The sequence below is a fragment of the Anomaloglossus baeobatrachus genome, chromosome 10 (assembly GCF_048569485.1).
Source record: "Anomaloglossus baeobatrachus isolate aAnoBae1 chromosome 10, aAnoBae1.hap1, whole genome shotgun sequence".
NCBI lineage: Eukaryota > Metazoa > Chordata > Amphibia > Anura > Aromobatidae > Anomaloglossus > Anomaloglossus baeobatrachus.
In genome coordinates this window covers 64,547,340-64,564,768 of record NC_134362.1, presented here as the reverse complement: position 1 = coordinate 64,564,768, position 17,429 = coordinate 64,547,340, and the positions used below count along the sequence as shown (strand labels likewise).

At 51.1% G+C, this 17,429-nt stretch overlaps 1 protein-coding gene across 1 annotated transcript in view; it reads right to left on the bottom strand.

Annotated features, from left to right (window-relative positions):
* Positions 1-17,429, bottom strand: part of LOC142254347 (uncharacterized) — a 172,968-nt gene that overhangs the window by 128,058 nt on the left and 27,481 nt on the right. The window contains exons 9-10 of the mRNA XM_075325393.1: positions 5,392-5,530; positions 592-702 (exon numbers count right to left, since the gene is read on the bottom strand). Coding sequence (XP_075181508.1) covers positions 592-702; positions 5,392-5,530 — 250 coding nt within the window. The remainder of the gene's footprint in view (positions 1-591; positions 703-5,391; positions 5,531-17,429) is intronic.

The following is a 17,429-nucleotide window of genomic DNA, read 5'->3' as shown; positions in this document are numbered from 1 at the left end:
GGTGTGATTATTTTTGGACTGAGTGAGTACACTGAAAAACCCTTCTCCTACTCCAATGGCACCCAAAATAAACCATCACCGGGCTCCCGGAGCACAAACCCCCTACCCCCGGAGGGGTTAAAACACCTTGCTGCCATACCACCGCCACCGGGTGTCCTCAACAGCAGCGGTGGTACTTTAACTTACCACGCACCGTGGGTGGCGTCACGAACTTTCCTAATCTCGTATATATACTCCTCCACTACTTTTTGATTCGAGTGTCTGCGCGGACCCCCCGGGTCCGGAGACCCCTCCACCGCGGCTTCGGATCCGAGCGTCTCGGCCGCTGGCACGGGGGCGGTACAAATACATAATAATAACTGGCAACTTACATAAGAATGCTGGGAGTTTAAATAGGGTGTGCCCCCACCCAATAATAACTGATGACAGGGCTCAGTAATAGCCTAAAAGCCCCATCTCTACAAGTTGCATTAATACTGATGTTTTACTGGACTATGCCTGTTACTCATCACAGTCAGTGGGGCAGAGGTTGTAGGGACAGATTCAGACAAGAATACAGCAGGAGTTTAATTGATTGATGCAGATACTTACAGTTTCTCCTTTATTTAAACCCAAAATCACACTCTTCAGGGAGGATTTTTTACTAGCGATTTCAGATCTACGCAGCTCCACAAGCACAGTGAAGTCATTGGCAGCGTTGTGCTGGGAAAAGAAGATTAGAATTAAAGGTAAATATTATAAATAGCAAAATATTATCCTAAAGAATGACAAAATAAAACCCGATAAATATAGATCCATAAACCAAGAAATTAGGAACTAATGTAAAATACTATACACTGAAAGGAATACAGTTAATGTTCACATTTAAAAAGACTATGAAAAAGACCAGAAAAATGAAATATATATATATATATATATATATATATATATAAAGCTATAAATAAATAAAGATATATATATATATATCTATATAAAAAAATATATATATGTATATATATATATAATTATAGTCACTATGTTGAGGAAAAAAAAACTATATCACTAAAGAAAACAGGCAACAATATTAATCAAAGTCAATAGCCTAATGTAAAATCTGAAAAATCTTTATTAAAGTAACAACAAAAAAATTGTTTTTTAAAAAGTAGTATTCATAATAAGGACACAAAAATGGAACAATGGCAAGGAACACATGCAAAGTTAAAATTAAAAAGTTGTTGGGTATACAAAAAAATGTACAAACTATATGATCAATACAATGAATTGAAAAAAAAATCACCTTTAGAGTGGTGTACCAACAATGACCACTAGACGGCCCTAAAGTGCATGGAGTATCCAAGCTAGTGCTATATAGCTATGTGCAAAGATTCGCATGTATTGAGCCAGAGAAGGGAAATGGGCAAGGAAACAGGTGACAAAATATGCAAACCTCAAATACCAAGTAATTAATTACCCACGGAGAGATATGTCACTGCCAAGATCTGTCATGCCAGTGAGGAGACTTTTAAACCATAATGTATTGTGGCTTAAAAGTCTCCTCACCACTAGAATGCTGGAATGGTGTGTCAGTCTTCGTAAGGAGAATAGCTTCCCTTTAGACTACGTCTTAGCCTCTTATACTGCCAGATCAGATCTCATACTTTGCACTGACAAGGGACAACTATCCTGAAACACTGTGTCTGCAAATTGAGGTTCTGATCTGGCATAAATCCTAAGTCATACAACAAGACTAGTTGGAGGGTCACTTTGACTTTTAGGATTGCCACCTCCAATAGATGGCACTACAGTTCGTCTTCTTCCTCCCTGAAGAGAAAATTTGCCAAGATCCTGCACACTAGCTTGGATAGTTCATGCACTTTAGGGCAATCTAGTGGTTATTTTTGGAACTTTACTCTACAGGTGATTTTTATCAATTTTTTGTAGAGTCTCGATTGGCTTAAGAAGACACTTATTATGCGCTAAATTGTCTTCAGACCCCAAAGTATATTAAATGGAGAGGAGGGAAGGGGTACGTATGCTGCCTCTGCTGCTGTCGCCCCTCATAGGTCCTCTGTGCTGGAATTTGCTCTTTCAGGCACTAAGGCCAGTGATTGTCCTCAGGGGAAAGGGGGGCAAAGCGCATCAATGATCCCCAATCTTTGGCCGCAACAGCAGAAGATAGGTCATCAATATTATATGCTCGATCAATCCTTTAAAGTTGTCTCAGTTTTATGACTAAATGGTACTTTACACGCTGCAATCTCACTAGCAAGATTGCTAGCGAGCGTACCCGCCCCCGTTGGTTGTGCGTCTCGGGCAAATCGCTGCTCGTGGCGCACAACATCACTCGGACCAGTCACACTACTTACCTGTCTAGCGACGTCGCTGTGACCGGTGAACAGCCTCCTTTCTAAGGGGACGGTTCGTTCGGCGTCACAGCGACGTCACTAAGCGGCCGCCCAATAGAAGCGGAGGGGGCGGAGATGAGCGGGACGAACATCCCACCCACCTTCTTCCTTCCTCATTGCGGGCGGCCGCAGGTACAGTGAGGTTCCTCGTTCGTGTGGTGTCACACATAGCGATGTGTGCTGCCGTAGGAACGACGAACAACCTGCGTCCTGCAGCAGCAACGATATTTGGGAACTGGGCAGCGTGTCAACGAGCAACGATAAGGTGAGTATATTTGCTTGTTAGCGGTCGCTCGTACATGTCACACGCAACGACGTTGCTAACGAGAACGGATGTGCGTCAACAATTCCGTGACCCCCAACGACATCTCATTAACGATGTCATTGCGTGTAAAGCCTCCTTAAGTTCGGAAAAAGCCCTTTAAAATATAAATCAAATTTCATTTTTTCAACTGCTCTGGTGAAATGAAAAGGACACTTAGGGGTACTTTGCACGTCGCGACATCGCTAGCCGATGCTAGTGATGTCAAGCGCGATAGTACCCGCCCCCGTCGCACATGCGATATCTTGTGATAGCTGCCGTAGCAAACATTATCGCTATGGCAGCTTCACACGCACATACCTGCCCTGCGACGTCGCTCTGGCCGGCGACCCGCCTCCTTCCTAAGGGGGCGGGTCGTGCGGCATCATAGCAACGTCACACGGCAGGCGGCCAATAGAAGCGGAGGGGCAGAGATGAGCGGGATGTAAACATCCCGCCCACCTCTTTCCTTCCGCATAGCTGGTGGAGGCAGGTAAGGAGAAGTTCCTCGCTCCTGCGGCTTCATACACAGTGATGTGTGCTGCCGCAGGAACGAGGAACAACATCGTATCTCCTATTGGTGTGATATTATGAAAATGACCGACGCTACATAGATCAACGATTTACGATGTTTTTGCGATCGTTTATCGGCGCATCTAGGCTTTACACGTTGCAATGTCGTTACCGGCGCCGGATGTGCGTCACTTTCGATTTGTCCCCGACGATATCGCAGTAGCGATGTCGCAACGTGCAAAGTACCCCTTAGAACACAGCTGCCAGGCTTGCTATTTTGTTGTCCTTTTGCATTGCCATCATATTTGGGTACAAATAAAGAAATTTAGAAAAAAACAACTGAGTTTAGATTTCGCTGATTTCCCCATGCAAAAAAAAAATAAGAGATTATTATTTTGTAGTTAAAGGGAACCTGTCACCAGTTTTTTTGGCTTATAAACTTGCCCATCACCTTTAAAGTCTTGAGAATGACTTTCCTACAAATTCTCGCAGATGCCCTTGAATGCTTTTGAAAAAGAGATTTTTATACTTCCCCGCGCTCCATGTAACTTGTTTGGCCCAATCTGATGGTCGAATACAGATTGTAATCAGCGCTGCCCTGGTCCCCTCAAATACAGCCTCTTCTACCTGGATAGAAGTGGATGACATCTCTTCGTCATCTACACAGTGCTTGTAGTCTTAAACGTGCGCAGTGGAATAAGAGACTTGCGCAGGCGCACCTCAATGGGAAAGAACAAGTGAACTTAGCATCTGTGCGTTACATGGCTTTGAAGCTCAAAGTCTTGCGTCTGTGCAGTGGAATAAGACACTTGCACAAGCGCAACTCACTGGTAATGAACAAGGGAAGCCTGCGCCTGCGTATTACAGGACTTTGTAGCTAAAAGTCTTGCACCTGCCCAGTTGAATCAGAGACCTGCGCAGGTGCTGCTCACTGGGGAAGAACAAGTGAACCTGGCACCTGTACATTACATGGCTTCAAAGCTCAAAGTCTTGCGCATGCACAGTAGAATAGTGGTATAAGAGACTTGCACATGCACACCTGACTGGTAATGAACAAGTGAAGCCTGCACTGCGTATTACATGACTTTGAAGCTGAAAGTCTCGCACCTGCGCAGTAGAATTAGAGACCTGCGCAGGCGCCCTTCACTGGGAAAGAACAAGTGAAGCTGGCACCTGTGCGCTACATGACTTCGAAGCTCAAAGTCTCGCACCTGCATAGTGGAAACACAAAATCTTGTAATGCGCAAGCACCAGCTTCACTTGTACGTCCCCAGTATGGTGTGCCTGCAGTGGTCTCTGATTCCACTGTGCAGGCATGAGACTGAGCACCATGTGGATGAGATACGAGATGTCATCCACTTCCATCCAGCTACAAGAGGTGGCGTTTGAACGGACCGGGACAGCGCTGATTGCAATCTAGATTCACCCATCAGACCGGACCGCACAATTTACTTGCAGAGCTGGAGATGTATAAAACTCATTTTTAAGGGTATTCAGGGACACCTGTAAGGATATTAAGGGGTTGGTTGTAGGAATCTCATTCACATGATTTTAATGATGATGGCCATAATAATAAGCCAAAAAACTAATGAGAATTTCCCTTTAAGTATAATAATGGCCATATCACATTTATGGTACAGTAGTCACATGCAGCAGATTACATGAGCTCAACAAAGCCCACAGAATGCATGCGCCGTTTATGTATGTAATTCTGCATTAATGGACGACAAACATGTGCAGCCATCTTTATTGCTCCAATGCATGTACAGTAAATGGAAAAAAAATAACTTTGAAATTAGTCTTGATAAAAACATCCTCCGCTTTGTGATTACAGACTTTTACACAGATTGTTGTGACTCCATGGCAACAGACTACAATCACATACTCTATATAGTCTGATGCGTCACTGATGTTACAATACTGGATGAGAAGAGGAACAGAACATCAGAAGAGGAACAGAACTGATAATTTAGGTTCTATTCTGCATTAATCCCAGGACTCTTGTCATGCATTATCCTACAAAGTAAATGCAGATCATGAAGAAAGAGTGGAGGTGACTCCCAGTGGATATATAGCATACGTCCTTAGATCCGTATAATATAGGGGGGAAACTTAACCCTTTGCTGCATTTGGATACTGTCGCATTGTTGTAGTTTTACATGTCATACATTGAACTGATTCTTGGCATTTTACCTTAGCAAGTACATAACTGCAGTCCCCATTGATGCTGTAACGGGATCCATCAAAGCTGGCAATATGTGATCCACCCTCGACTGAACAGCTTCCTGTGCAGGGCAACTCCTTACATTTCCATTTGCCTCTGTAACATGTGCTAAGTAATAAAAAACATCATGTAGCTCACAGTACAATGTGAAATTAAAGAGGACCATTTAATTCTAACTATCCAAAATAAAAAAAGAAGAAAAATCTGGTATATCAGCTCACCTTGTCCCATCGAGAACCATGCCACAATGAAAATATGTAGCTGGCTAAAATTTCACATTTATTCCATATTGATTACAAACAGACAGGGATAAAAGTTGGGAAGGGAAAAATAAATGCATGAAATCAATGCATTTCAGCTTGGCCTTAGCCATGATAAAGACCTGGCTGAATCAGGTTGGTTTTAGGCATTTTTTTTCTAGTTTGCTCTTTTGTATCTTCCGAGCCACAGCAAGGTTTTCCTCCATGCGGATCAGTAGGTCCAGGATTTATCAATCAAAAATAAGACATTTTTTCAAAATTTTTAAAACTTTTATTTTCAATATTAAGGCTAGAGCTAGACAATGGTGACACGCCCATGGGGTCGGAGGTTACCCGTCACCAGGCCGTGGTTCTTCTCCTGGGTCGCCACGGTGGCCTCACTCGGTTCCGTGACCCTGTCTGGTGTCAATAAAGGCTATGGGATGGGGATGATGGTGGTAGTTGTTCGTGACGCCACCTGTGGTGTGCGGCTAATATGGAAGCCGTAGCTGCGGGTGGTTTCTCTTCTGGGGTGGATGGTGATGCAGCTCGGGCGTTTCAGCTCTCCACAGGTAGAGCTAGGCCCCAGGGAGGACCATGGCGGTAGTAGCCGCCTATGGCGGAGGTGCGAGGCGATGTGAGGGGTGAGGGCACCAGCAATGACGGGATGACACAGAGGGTGCAGTTCAAGTTTTTTTTAATCACTGAAGTCACTCTGCCCTTGGTGTACCACGTCCCGCTGTGATGGGCCTCAGCCGATCCTGGATACTTCGGAGGTCAAGGCCGGTGTTTCCTTCTGCGTGTCTCCTTTCAATGGTTTCCCTCCACCCCAGCTCCTGGGCCATGGAATGGGTCACGGGTGCCTTCTGCACTCCCTGTGAACCCTGAGATTCCCCTCCCTTCCTAAGAATCTGGGTTGAGCTCCCAGCTCCAGACCATGGGCCCCGAACTATCTGTGTCCTTTCTTGCTAATTCCCAAGTCCATCCAGACGCTGCTGTGCCCGGAGCTAACTTCTGACTGACGTGTGTGATGGCTCCTCACTTCCCCCGTGGAAGCCCCGCCTCCCGGATTCCTGAACTAGTGGGCAAGAGGTCCCATACCTCATGGTGGCCACACCAGCACCTACCCTAGCCCGGTCCCAGTGGAAGAGCTCCCATGTTATGGCTTGGATGAGTGTTTTGGTGGTGGTTACCAGTGATGATCTCCTCCATATGCAAGATGAGCACTGCACCTCGGGCGAGGTGCAGTACCCTGTGGCGCCTGAAGCCTCAAGGGCACCACAATGGCAAAAGGTCACTCGACACAGTAGTATTAATAGGGTATGTTCATAGGCAAATCTGGCATGCATTTGGTGGTAGACCCATGGCAAAAATCTAAGGGTGACACTTGGATTTCAACTGAAGATGTGCAGTGGATCTGATAGAAAATTAAGGTGCATTAACACTGGTTGATAATCCATCAGATTCTAACGGTAATGACCCATTGTTCACAATAGTTCTCTTGTGTGAATGGATTGAGCGACTGAACAATATTGTCCAAAAATTGCTTGTTCATTGTACATGAAATCATTTAGGTGAGCAAAAAATTCTCATTCAGCCTTGAGGATCGTGTAATGTAAATGGGGATTATTGGCTTGGTCATCGATTAGATCAGCAAAAAAGAGTAGAACTCAACCATATCATTCCCCATTCTCATCTTGATTAAGCACTTGTCTGATCTTGTTAGTTACAATCGTGTCATTCATCATTTAAACAATTATCTGCTTGGGTAAATGATCCCTAAATCTCATTAACCACAGTTGGAAATACAGAAAACATTGAACGTGTGTGGTGCCCTGGACAAGCCAGAACGTCACAGGTACTGCAACAACATACCCCACACCCCGGTTAGGCACATCAGCCGCACACACAAATCCTTGTTGCCTCCCTCCAGGGGCTGATGTCCACACCAGGTGGGGTGGAGCCAGGCGGTTGACCCCACCCACTGAGGAGTACACAGTCCTGGAGGCTGGAAAGGAAGGGAGTTGAGTGGAGTTCAGTTAGGGAGAGCGAAGTGGAAGGAGTAAAATGGTAGTAGAGGAGCAGTCTGACCGTGTCCGGGTACGTGGCCCGGGCACATACAACAAGGTTGGCAGACGGTGGTGGCCGTCTGCAGGAGGGGCCAATCGACGCAGAACCGTAGGACCGGGGACGGGCCGTGGCCCGCCGGTACCGAACCGGGGAGCGAAGAGAAGCCAGCACCATCCGGCAGGGCCTACGGACCCCGACCAGGCTTGGAGTTGCCGTAAAACCTGTCAAATCCGTTAGTGACGGGAACCTCCGGGGTTTCCCAACAGCAAAGACCCGATTGAAGGCAACCGCTCAACCGTGAAGAGAAATACAGTCACCGCCAAGGCTACAATTCCCAGGGCCAGAGCCTGCGGGCAAAAGGGGCTCCCTCGGCATCTATCCACGCTGGGGAGCGGGTTACCAGTGGGAAGCCATAAGGGCCGAAAACACACTACAGGTGCAGGGAAAGGCAGTCACCGCCAACCTACCGGGAGTGACCACCGCAGCCGGCTGCAGGACCCGTCCATCCAGCCGTTTGTTTTACCAGAGACTCCGTATACGTTATTGGCTGAGTGAGTACGACCATGCCGTCTGGCACCGCGCTGCCCCTGCGACCCTGCACCTCACCAAACCCTGCCATCAACTCTCCAGTTACCCTCACCGGGCCCCGGGACCACCAAAACCCCCCTACCCACGGAGGGGAGAGAAACATCTTGGCTGCTCCCTGTCATCGCTCACGGGATCCCCGTCCAGAGCAGTGGTGGTGTCCCAACCTCACCACAAACCATGGGTGGCGTCACGGACCGACTTCCCAAACCCCAAAAAACTATCCCCTTTTCACTCACGGGCGAGGAGCGCCGCTCGAGTCCCCGGATCCGGCCCACCGCTCGAGCCACCGAGCAGCAGCAGCAGCGCCGGACCCGAGCGTTAGCGAGAGCGCAGCGGCGGCGGCCTCCTCCCCGTCCGTGACACGTGCAGTCACCTTTTAATTTCTGACTTTTTCAACTTTCTGTCCTTGAAGTAGAAGCAGATCTCAGGGATCAAATTAAACTATTCAGGGGATGAACGCTCAGCAAAACCCAGCGAATTGTTGTCACTACTCAGCTCCTTTGAATAGCTGTACTTCACTGCTATTCACAGTCACTGAAGCTGAATTCAGGGATTGTAGACGATGAGGAAGCTTCGTGGGAATACTTTTGATAATAAATTGATGAACGAGGGATAGTGTGGGGGAGTCTCTATTGAAAAAAACTATTTTTTCTAGTGTTTTTTTTTTATTTTTTGATTACTGGGTTAGTAATGGGGATATCTGATTGATGCCTCTCCATTACTAATCCCTGGGCTTGATGCCAGCTGTCAATTCACAGTTGCCATCGACGCCCAAAGATATTACCCTCATTACCACTGCTTCAGGGCAATTGGGAAGAGACAGGCAAAATACAAGAATTGGCACATCTAATGTGATCCGTCACTTCTGGGGCAGCTGCATGCTGCTATTTTTAGGCTGGGAGGCTCAAAAAACCCAATGGATCTTCACAGCCTGATAATATCAGCCCACAGTTGTGTGCTTTACCTTGACTGGTTATCAAAAATCGAGGGGACCCTGTTACATCTCGTGGCTCTCCTGAGGCAAGGACTGAGGCAGTCTCCCATTCCTTGCCTGCCACGAGCACTCCTGCTCAGCAGCGCCGAAGGTCTGCCAGACTGCGCAGTGTGCAGGAGATACCTTCTCAGAGAGGCAGCAGAAGGGTGACACCTAGTGGTTCTCCTGTTACAAGGAGTGAAGCAGTCTCCCATTCCTGGCCTGCCGCAGACTCTCCTGCTCAGCGGCCCCGAAGGTCTGCGAGACTGCGCAATGTGCAGAGGTTTACTGCTCAGGGAAGCAGTGAGATTCCCGTTATCTCTGCACATTGTGAGACCGAGGATCCCGCCTCTATTTCCCAGAGGCAGGAGGGTGAGCATGTGCAATGCGTGGTGGGTCCTGATTCGCTCACTGACGTCACACGGCTTGATGACAAGGCTGGTGACGTGGTGAATCCTGACTGGCCAGGCTGGGACGTCGTGGACCCTGATTGGGTCAAGTCCGTCATCTCCGCCTCGCGCCCGCCCTCGGGTGGAGCTGCACCTCCTTAAAAGCTCCCCCTGCCATCATGGCGGCGCGCGACCGTCCTTCTATGTTTGGATGTCTGGCAGCGTGCTGCCACGCCACGCCACTGCTCAGGCATTACTGTCTCTTGTGGGCTTGGCCCTTGCTGCTCCGGCAGTACCTCGTTTGCAGGCCGTGTTCCTGCCTTGCTGCTCCGGCAGTACCCCCGTCAACAGGCCGTGTTCCTGTCCCAGGTGAGCTCCTCAAGTCTCCATTGGACTCACCTGGTTATTGAAGCACACGTGCGTGGGCACCTCTGTGCTACCCTCGTGCCATATTCTCGTGACTTCCACTGGCACACGTGCGTGGGCACCTCTGTGCTTCCCCGTGCAACAGGTACACCGAGCCGTGAGATCTGTGCCATACAACCCTCACGGGTTAGGGCAGATCGGTGTACATAGATCGTCTGTGACATTCCAGACGATCGCTAGCAGCAACCCGCTCACTCTTCACCCACCATAGCGGCGGTCCCTTACACCGCACAGTGGACCTTGACCGGCGGAAGCAGTCCATTTCCCATCTTGGCACGCTTCCCCGGGTCCCCCTCGTAACATTACGGTCGCGCCAAAGGTCTGGCTATGGCTGAAGAGCAGCAGCAGTTGCTGCATTATGTGCAGCAGTTGGAGTCACGATTGGCAGCAGTGGAGCAGTCTTCCTCCGATAAGACTACTCTGATGACAGTCGCCACCCAGGCGGCTACCCAGGCTGTGCTATTGGGCGGAAGGTCTCCTCGCCTTGCGCTTCCAGAGCGCTTTAGCGGCAACAGCTCTGAGTGCCGTGGGTTTATAAACCAGGTTACCACCTACTTAGAGCTGTCCGCGACTCTTTACGCTACCGAGAAGGCGAAGGTAGCCTTCGTCCAGTCCCTGCTCACAGGGAGAGCGCTGAAGTGGTCCACGCCGTTGTGGGAGCGCGGAGATCGTGTGGTGAATAACTTAGCAGCTTATCTTGGGGCCATGAGAATGGTGTTCCTCGGGCCTCAAGTCACCCACGATTCCGCGCTGCGCCTCCTACGACTTCGGCAAAGGTCTGCTTCAGTCGGGGACTTTGCTGTACACTTTAGGACACTGGCCGCAGAGCTGGACTGGCCGGATAAGGTCCTTGTCCCTGTGTTTTGGGAGGGCCTGGCAGGGTTTGTCAAAGACGCACTGGCCACACGTGAGGTGCCTGCCACTTTAGAGTCCTTGATTCAGGTTGCCTCTCGCATAGACATCCGCCAGGCGGAGCGAAGGCTCGAGGTCTCTTCAGCACCCACGTCTTCTCGGCCTAAAAAGCGTCTGACTCCCGTCTTCCATCAGACAGGTCCCCCAGCCAGTCCTGTAGGCGACTCCGTGGAGTCAATGGAGGTGTCCAAGGTGGTCTCCTCTGCCCCAGGTTCTCGGTCTTGTGTCATCTGCTTTTCCTGTGGGCAGAGGGGACACATAGCTACCCTATGTCCCAAACCGTCGGGAAAAGACAGCGTCTAGTTTCTATCAGAGGGGGGACTCTAGACGCTACTTCTCCCTCTAGGTTGACTATCAGCGCCCAGTTGCAGTTTGGCACTACTCTCTTCTCTGCCCTGGCTTGCTTGGACTCAGGCGCTGAAGGCAATTTCATCTCGACCTCCCTGGCAACCCGATACTCAGTTCCCCTGGTTCTGTTGCCCAAACCACTCAGGGTTCGGGTAGTCGACGGGTCCATACTACTCGATCCTATCACCCAGATCACCATCCCTCTCAGGATGGATGTACCACCGGGACACCATGAGCAGGTGTCCTTCCTGGTGCTTCCAGGGGGGACGGATGAGATCCTACTGGGCCTTCCCTGGTTGAGACAGCATGCTCCTATATTCAACTGGGCAACAGGGGAGATCTCATCCTGGGCAGGATCCTGTAGAGAGCACCTCGTGACTACCGAACCACCCGCTACCATTAGGTCGGTTGGGTCCTCAGGGAATACTGAGGGGCCGGGTTTACCGACACCTTATGAGGCCTACAGGGATGTCTTTTCCAAAAGGGCCGCAGATACTCTTCCTCCCCACCGGCCATATGATTGCCGAATAGACCTGAAGCCAGGCTCCGAGCCCCCTAGGGGCAGAGTGTATCCACTCTCTGCTCCAGAGACGGAGGCTATGTCCAAATATATTCAGGACAGCCTGGCGAAGGGGTTCATTCGCAAGTCTATTTCACCGGCTGGTGCAGGGTTCTTTTTTGTGCAGAAGAAGGAAGGGGATCTGCGCCCCTGTATCGATTACAGGGGATTAAATGCAATCACAATCAAGAACAAATACCCTTTGCCCCTCATTACTGAGCTATTTGATCGATTCCGCGGGGCAAAGGTCTTCACAAAGCTGGATCTACGCGGGGCGTATAATCTAGTGCGAATCCGAAAGGGCGATGAGTGGAAGACCGCCTTTAACACCAGGGACGGTCACTACGAGTATCTAGTAATGCCCTTCGGACTCTGCAATGCCCCCGCCGTATTTCAAGACTTTGTGAATGACATTTTCCGGGATTTGTATCTTTCCGTGGTTGCATACCTGGATGACATTCTTATCTTCTCCCCCGATCTTACCACCCATCGGAGGGATGTCATCCGAGTACTTAAGAGGCTCCGCACCCATTCGTTATATGCTAAGCTGGAAAAGTGCGTTTTTGAACAGGAATCCTTGCCGTTCCTGGGGTACATAGTGTCCAGTCAGGGGTTAGCAATGGATCCGGGGAAGTTGGAGACAGTGATGAACTGGCCTGAGCCCCGCTCGCTGAAGGCGATCCAGCGATTCTTGGGGTTTATCAATTATTATCGCCAGTTCATTCCCAACTTCTCGACGGTGGCAGCACCCATCATTGCCCTTACCCGCAAGGGCGCTAATCCCAAAGCATGGACACGGGAAACGGTAGAGGCATTTCACACTCTCAAAACTCACTTCTCCAGAGCTCCCATCCTTCATCGTCCAGACATCTCCAAACCCTTCCTACTGGAGGTAGACGCCTCTTCGGTCGGTGCAGGTGCAGTCCTGTACCAGAAAAACGAACGAGGAAGGAAACATCCGTGTTTCTTTTTCTCCAAGACCTTTTCTCCGGCCGAGAGGAACTACTCCATAGGGGATAGGGAGTTACTGGCGATGAAACTAGCATTCCAGGAATGGCGGCATCTCCTGGAGGGTGTGAAGCATCCATTTGAGGTTTTTTCTGACCACAAAAACCTCACATACCTCCAGACAGCACAACGCCTGAACCCAAGGCAGGCCCGTTGGTCTTTATTCTTCTCCCGGTTCCGCTTTATTATCCGCCACCTGGCCGGTGAGAAGAACGTACGGGCCGATGCCTTGTCACGTTGCATGGTTGTGTTGGAGGAGGACGAGGAGGAGCCTCGTCTTATACTACCCCCGGACAGCTTGAGGATGGTCACTCCCACTTCTTTGGACCAGGTGCCACCTGGCAAAACCCTCGTTCCCCCTGAACTACGGAACGAGGTGCTATCGTGGGCCCATGCCTCCAAGGTTGGGGGTCACTTCGGGGTCAAAAGGACCAGAGACCTGGTGACCAGGCATTATTGGTGGCCGAGACTACCCCAGGACATACAGGAATATGTGGGAGCCTGTATGTCGTGTGCTCGGAATAAGCCGTCCCGGCAGAGACCGGCAGGTCTTCTTCACCCACTGCCAGTGCCGGATCGTCCCTGGGAAGTAGTAGGGATGGACTTCCTGGGAGATCTGCCCAAGTCAGCAGGGCACAGGGTCGTATGGGTCATCACGGACCACTTCTCTAAAATGGTCCACTTGGTGCCTCTCCCACGACTCCCGACGTCACGTGCTCTCGCCACCTTGTTCATTCGGCATGTATTTAGGTTGCATGGCATGCCTGACAAAGTGGTGAGCGACCGGGGTCCCCAGTTCGAGTCTCGCTTCTGGAGAGAGCTCTGTAAGCTCCTGCAGATAGAGCTGAACATCTCCTCCGCATACCATCCCGAGACCAATGGACTAGTGGAGAGGACTAATCAGACCTTGGTAACTTACCTCCGCCATTTTATATCCGCGCACCACGACAACTGGGCTAACCTCCTTCCTTGGGCCGAATTTGCCATTAACAATTCGGTCCATGAATCCTCTGGCCAGACTCCGTTCCTACTCAATAACGGACAACATCCCAGAATCCCGGTTCCGATGCCCATTACGTCACCCGATACTAGAGTGGAGGATTGGGCGACCAAGGCCCGGGAGATCTGGGATGACACCCAAGAGGCTCTTAAAAGGGCCAAAGACCGGATGGTGACAACGGCTGATGTTCGCCGCCGCCCTACACCATCCTTCGCCCCTGGTGACCTAGTATGGCTGTCCTCTAAGAATGTTAACCTACGGGTACAGGCAGCCAAATTCGCCCCTAGGTATCTGGGTCCGTTTAAAGTACTACAGCAGGTAAACCCAGTGGCATATCGACTCCAGCTCCCTCCACGCTGGGCTATAGCCAACACCTTTCACGTGTCCCTCCTGAAACCCGTACGACTTAATAAATTCTCGGGGTCCCTGTCGGCTGAAACCGACTCCCCGTCCGACGACCCTGAGGTGGCAAAACTTGTGGAGACAAAAGTCATACAGGGCAAGAGGTACTACCTCGTGGAGTGGGCCGGCCGTGGTCCGGAGCATAGATCCTGGGAGTTGGAGGATCATATCCGCGCCCCGGGTTTGATAGCGGCCTTCGGACAGGGGACGGACAGGGGGGGGGGCCTAGACGGGGGGGGTAATGTTACATCTCGTGGCTCTCCTGAGGCAAGGACTGAGGCAGTCTCCCATTCCTTGCCTGCCACGAGCACTCCTGCTCAGCAGCGCCGAAGGTCTGCCAGACTGCGCAGTGTGCAGGAGATACCTTCTCAGAGAGGCAGCAGAAGGGTGACACCTAGTGGTTCTCCTGTTACAAGGAGTGAAGCGGTCTCCCATTCCTGGCCTGCCGCAGACTCTCCTGCTCAGCGGCCCCGAAGGTCTGCGAGGCTGCAAAATGTGCAGAGGTTTACTGCTCAGGGAAGCAGTGAGATTCCCGTTATCTCTGCACATTGTGAGACCGAGGATCCCGCCTCTATTTCCCAGAGGCAGGAGGGTGAGCATGTGCAATGCGTGGTGGGTCCTGATTCGCTCACTGACGTCACACGGCTTGATGACAAGGCTGGTGACGTGGTGAATCCTGACTGGCCAGGCTGGGACGTCGTGGACCCTGATTGGGTCAAGTCCGTCATCTCCGCCTCGCGCCCGCCCTCGGGTGGAGCTGCACCTCCTTAAAAGCTCCCCCTGCCATCATGGCGGCGCGCGACCGTCCTTCTATGTTTGGATGTCTGGCAGCGTGCTGCCACGCCACTGCTCAGGCATTACTGTCTCTTGTGGGCTTGGCCCTTGCTGCTCCGGCAGTACCTCGTTTGCAGGCCGTGTTCCTGCCTTGCTGCTCCGGCAGTACCCCCGTCAACAGGCCGTGTTCCTGTCCCAGGTGAGCTCCTCAAGTCTCCATTGGACTCACCTGGTTATTGAAAGCACACGTGCGTGGGCACCTCTGTGCTACCCTCGTGCCATATTCTCGTGACTTCCACTGGCACACGTGCGTGGGCACCTCTGTGCTTCCCCGTGCAACAGGTACACCGAGCCGTGAGATCTGTGCCATACAACCCTCACGGGTTAGGGCAGATCGGTGTACATAGATCGTCTGTGACATTCCAGACGATCGCTAGCAGCAACCCGCTCACTCTTCACCCACCATAGCGGCGGTCCCTTACACCGCACAGTGGACCTTGACCGGCGGAAGCAGTCCATTTCCCATCTTGGCACGCTTCCCCGGGTCCCCCTCGTAACAGGACCCCACGTCGTGTTTTTTAAATTATTTATTAATTTATTAGGTTAAACATGGCTAAAAACACCCTTTAGTGCCACAAAAAAGGCACTAAAGGATGCAGGTTTACAATATGTAATGTACTGCAATAGCAGTTAAACACTGGCTGCTCTAATCTAAGCTCTCCCTTCTAGATCAACTATTCCTGAACTGCTTCTGTGACGCCCCTGCACTAGTCAGAGTGTTACAGGGAACTGCACTCCTGTCCTTATAGTGCAGAGCCCACCCTCCTTGGTTCCAAGTTCCAACCCAGTGGTATTGCTACCAACTGCATGCAAATCCCAATCCACACTCACAGCAGTACAGGACAGACAAGCCAGTGGGTAGGTCTAGAGAGGAAAGGGCCGCTCACCGAAGGGTTAAGCAGACTGGTGGGAGGTGACAAGTCAGTGGCTCCAGTGGAGCAATGTGAGAGGAAGTGAAGTAGAAACTCTCAAAGGGAGAGGGAACCGGGGGTTGGAGCCCCCAGGAGAAGTGAAGTAGTGGCCCTCATAGTGTGAGGGGCTGAGGAGTCGAAGTTCCCGAGAGGTCGGACTAAATTGGGACACAGCAAAAGCAATACTATTGGGAGCGGACACCTGGACGTGCTCTCCTTCCCAAGCGGCAGTGGTGCACTGGGACCTTTGGTTCACCTGCAGCATGTGTGTGTGATATGACTTTAAAAAACATCATCCAGAACCACGATTACTGACCTGAGTGAGTACATGGTCATTCCCTGCTTCCAGCAGCCCTGCACTTCCCTGCACCCCACTATCCAGAGTCCCGGGGCCTTCCCTACCCGTGGAGAGAAAACGTCATCTAGCTGCCCCATTCCATCAACCCTGGTACTCCCATCGGCAGTGGCGGTACTCTCCGTTACCGCACACCATGGGTGGTGTCACGAACTATATCTCCCCTGTAAATAGCCCCTTCTTCATTTGAGTGTGGCCCCTAGCCCCCGGGTCCGGAGGCCCTCAAGCTACGAGTAATCACCCCCGGATCCGAGCGGTTCGACCGCTGCAGGGGTGGCACACTTCCAGAGGGGAGAGTGCAGAGCATCGCGCCCTGGGTCTTATATAAGACCTGATGATGCAATGTGGCCAGCCAATCACAGGAATGCCAGTAGCCAACATGACTATGGCATTATCCTGTATGGCAGGCAATCCCCATGTGGCGCCCTGGACAAGCCAGGTCGTCACAGCACAACACCAACACACCCCACACTCCCGGTCAGGCACACCGAAGTCAGACAAAAACCCTTGTTGCCTTCTTCCAGGGGCTGATGTTCACACCAGGGGGTGGGCCAGGCGGTTGGTCCCGCCCACCAAGGAGTTCACAGTCCTGGAGGCGGGAAAAGAGAGCAGAGAGTTTCAGTTTTGGAAGTGAAAGTGAGAGGAAGGAAAGTGGTAGAGGAGCAGACAGAAGTTGGTCCTGGTGTGTGGCCCGGACAGAACAGCAAGGTTGGCAGATGGTGGTGACCGTCTGCAGGAGAGGCCTATTGGAGCTAGCCGTAAGGACCGTGGATGGGCGGTGGCCAGGCGGTACTGGACCGGTATGCAAAGAGAAGCCAGCACCATCCGGCAGGGGCTTACGGACCCCGGCAAGGCTAGCAGTTGCCGTGAATTTGCCAAATCCGTTAGTGAAGGGAACCTCCTGGGTTTCCCAGCAGCCAAGTCCCGACAGAAGGCAACCGTCCAACCGAGAGAGGGAAACACAGTCACCGCCAAGGCTAAAGTTCCCAGGGC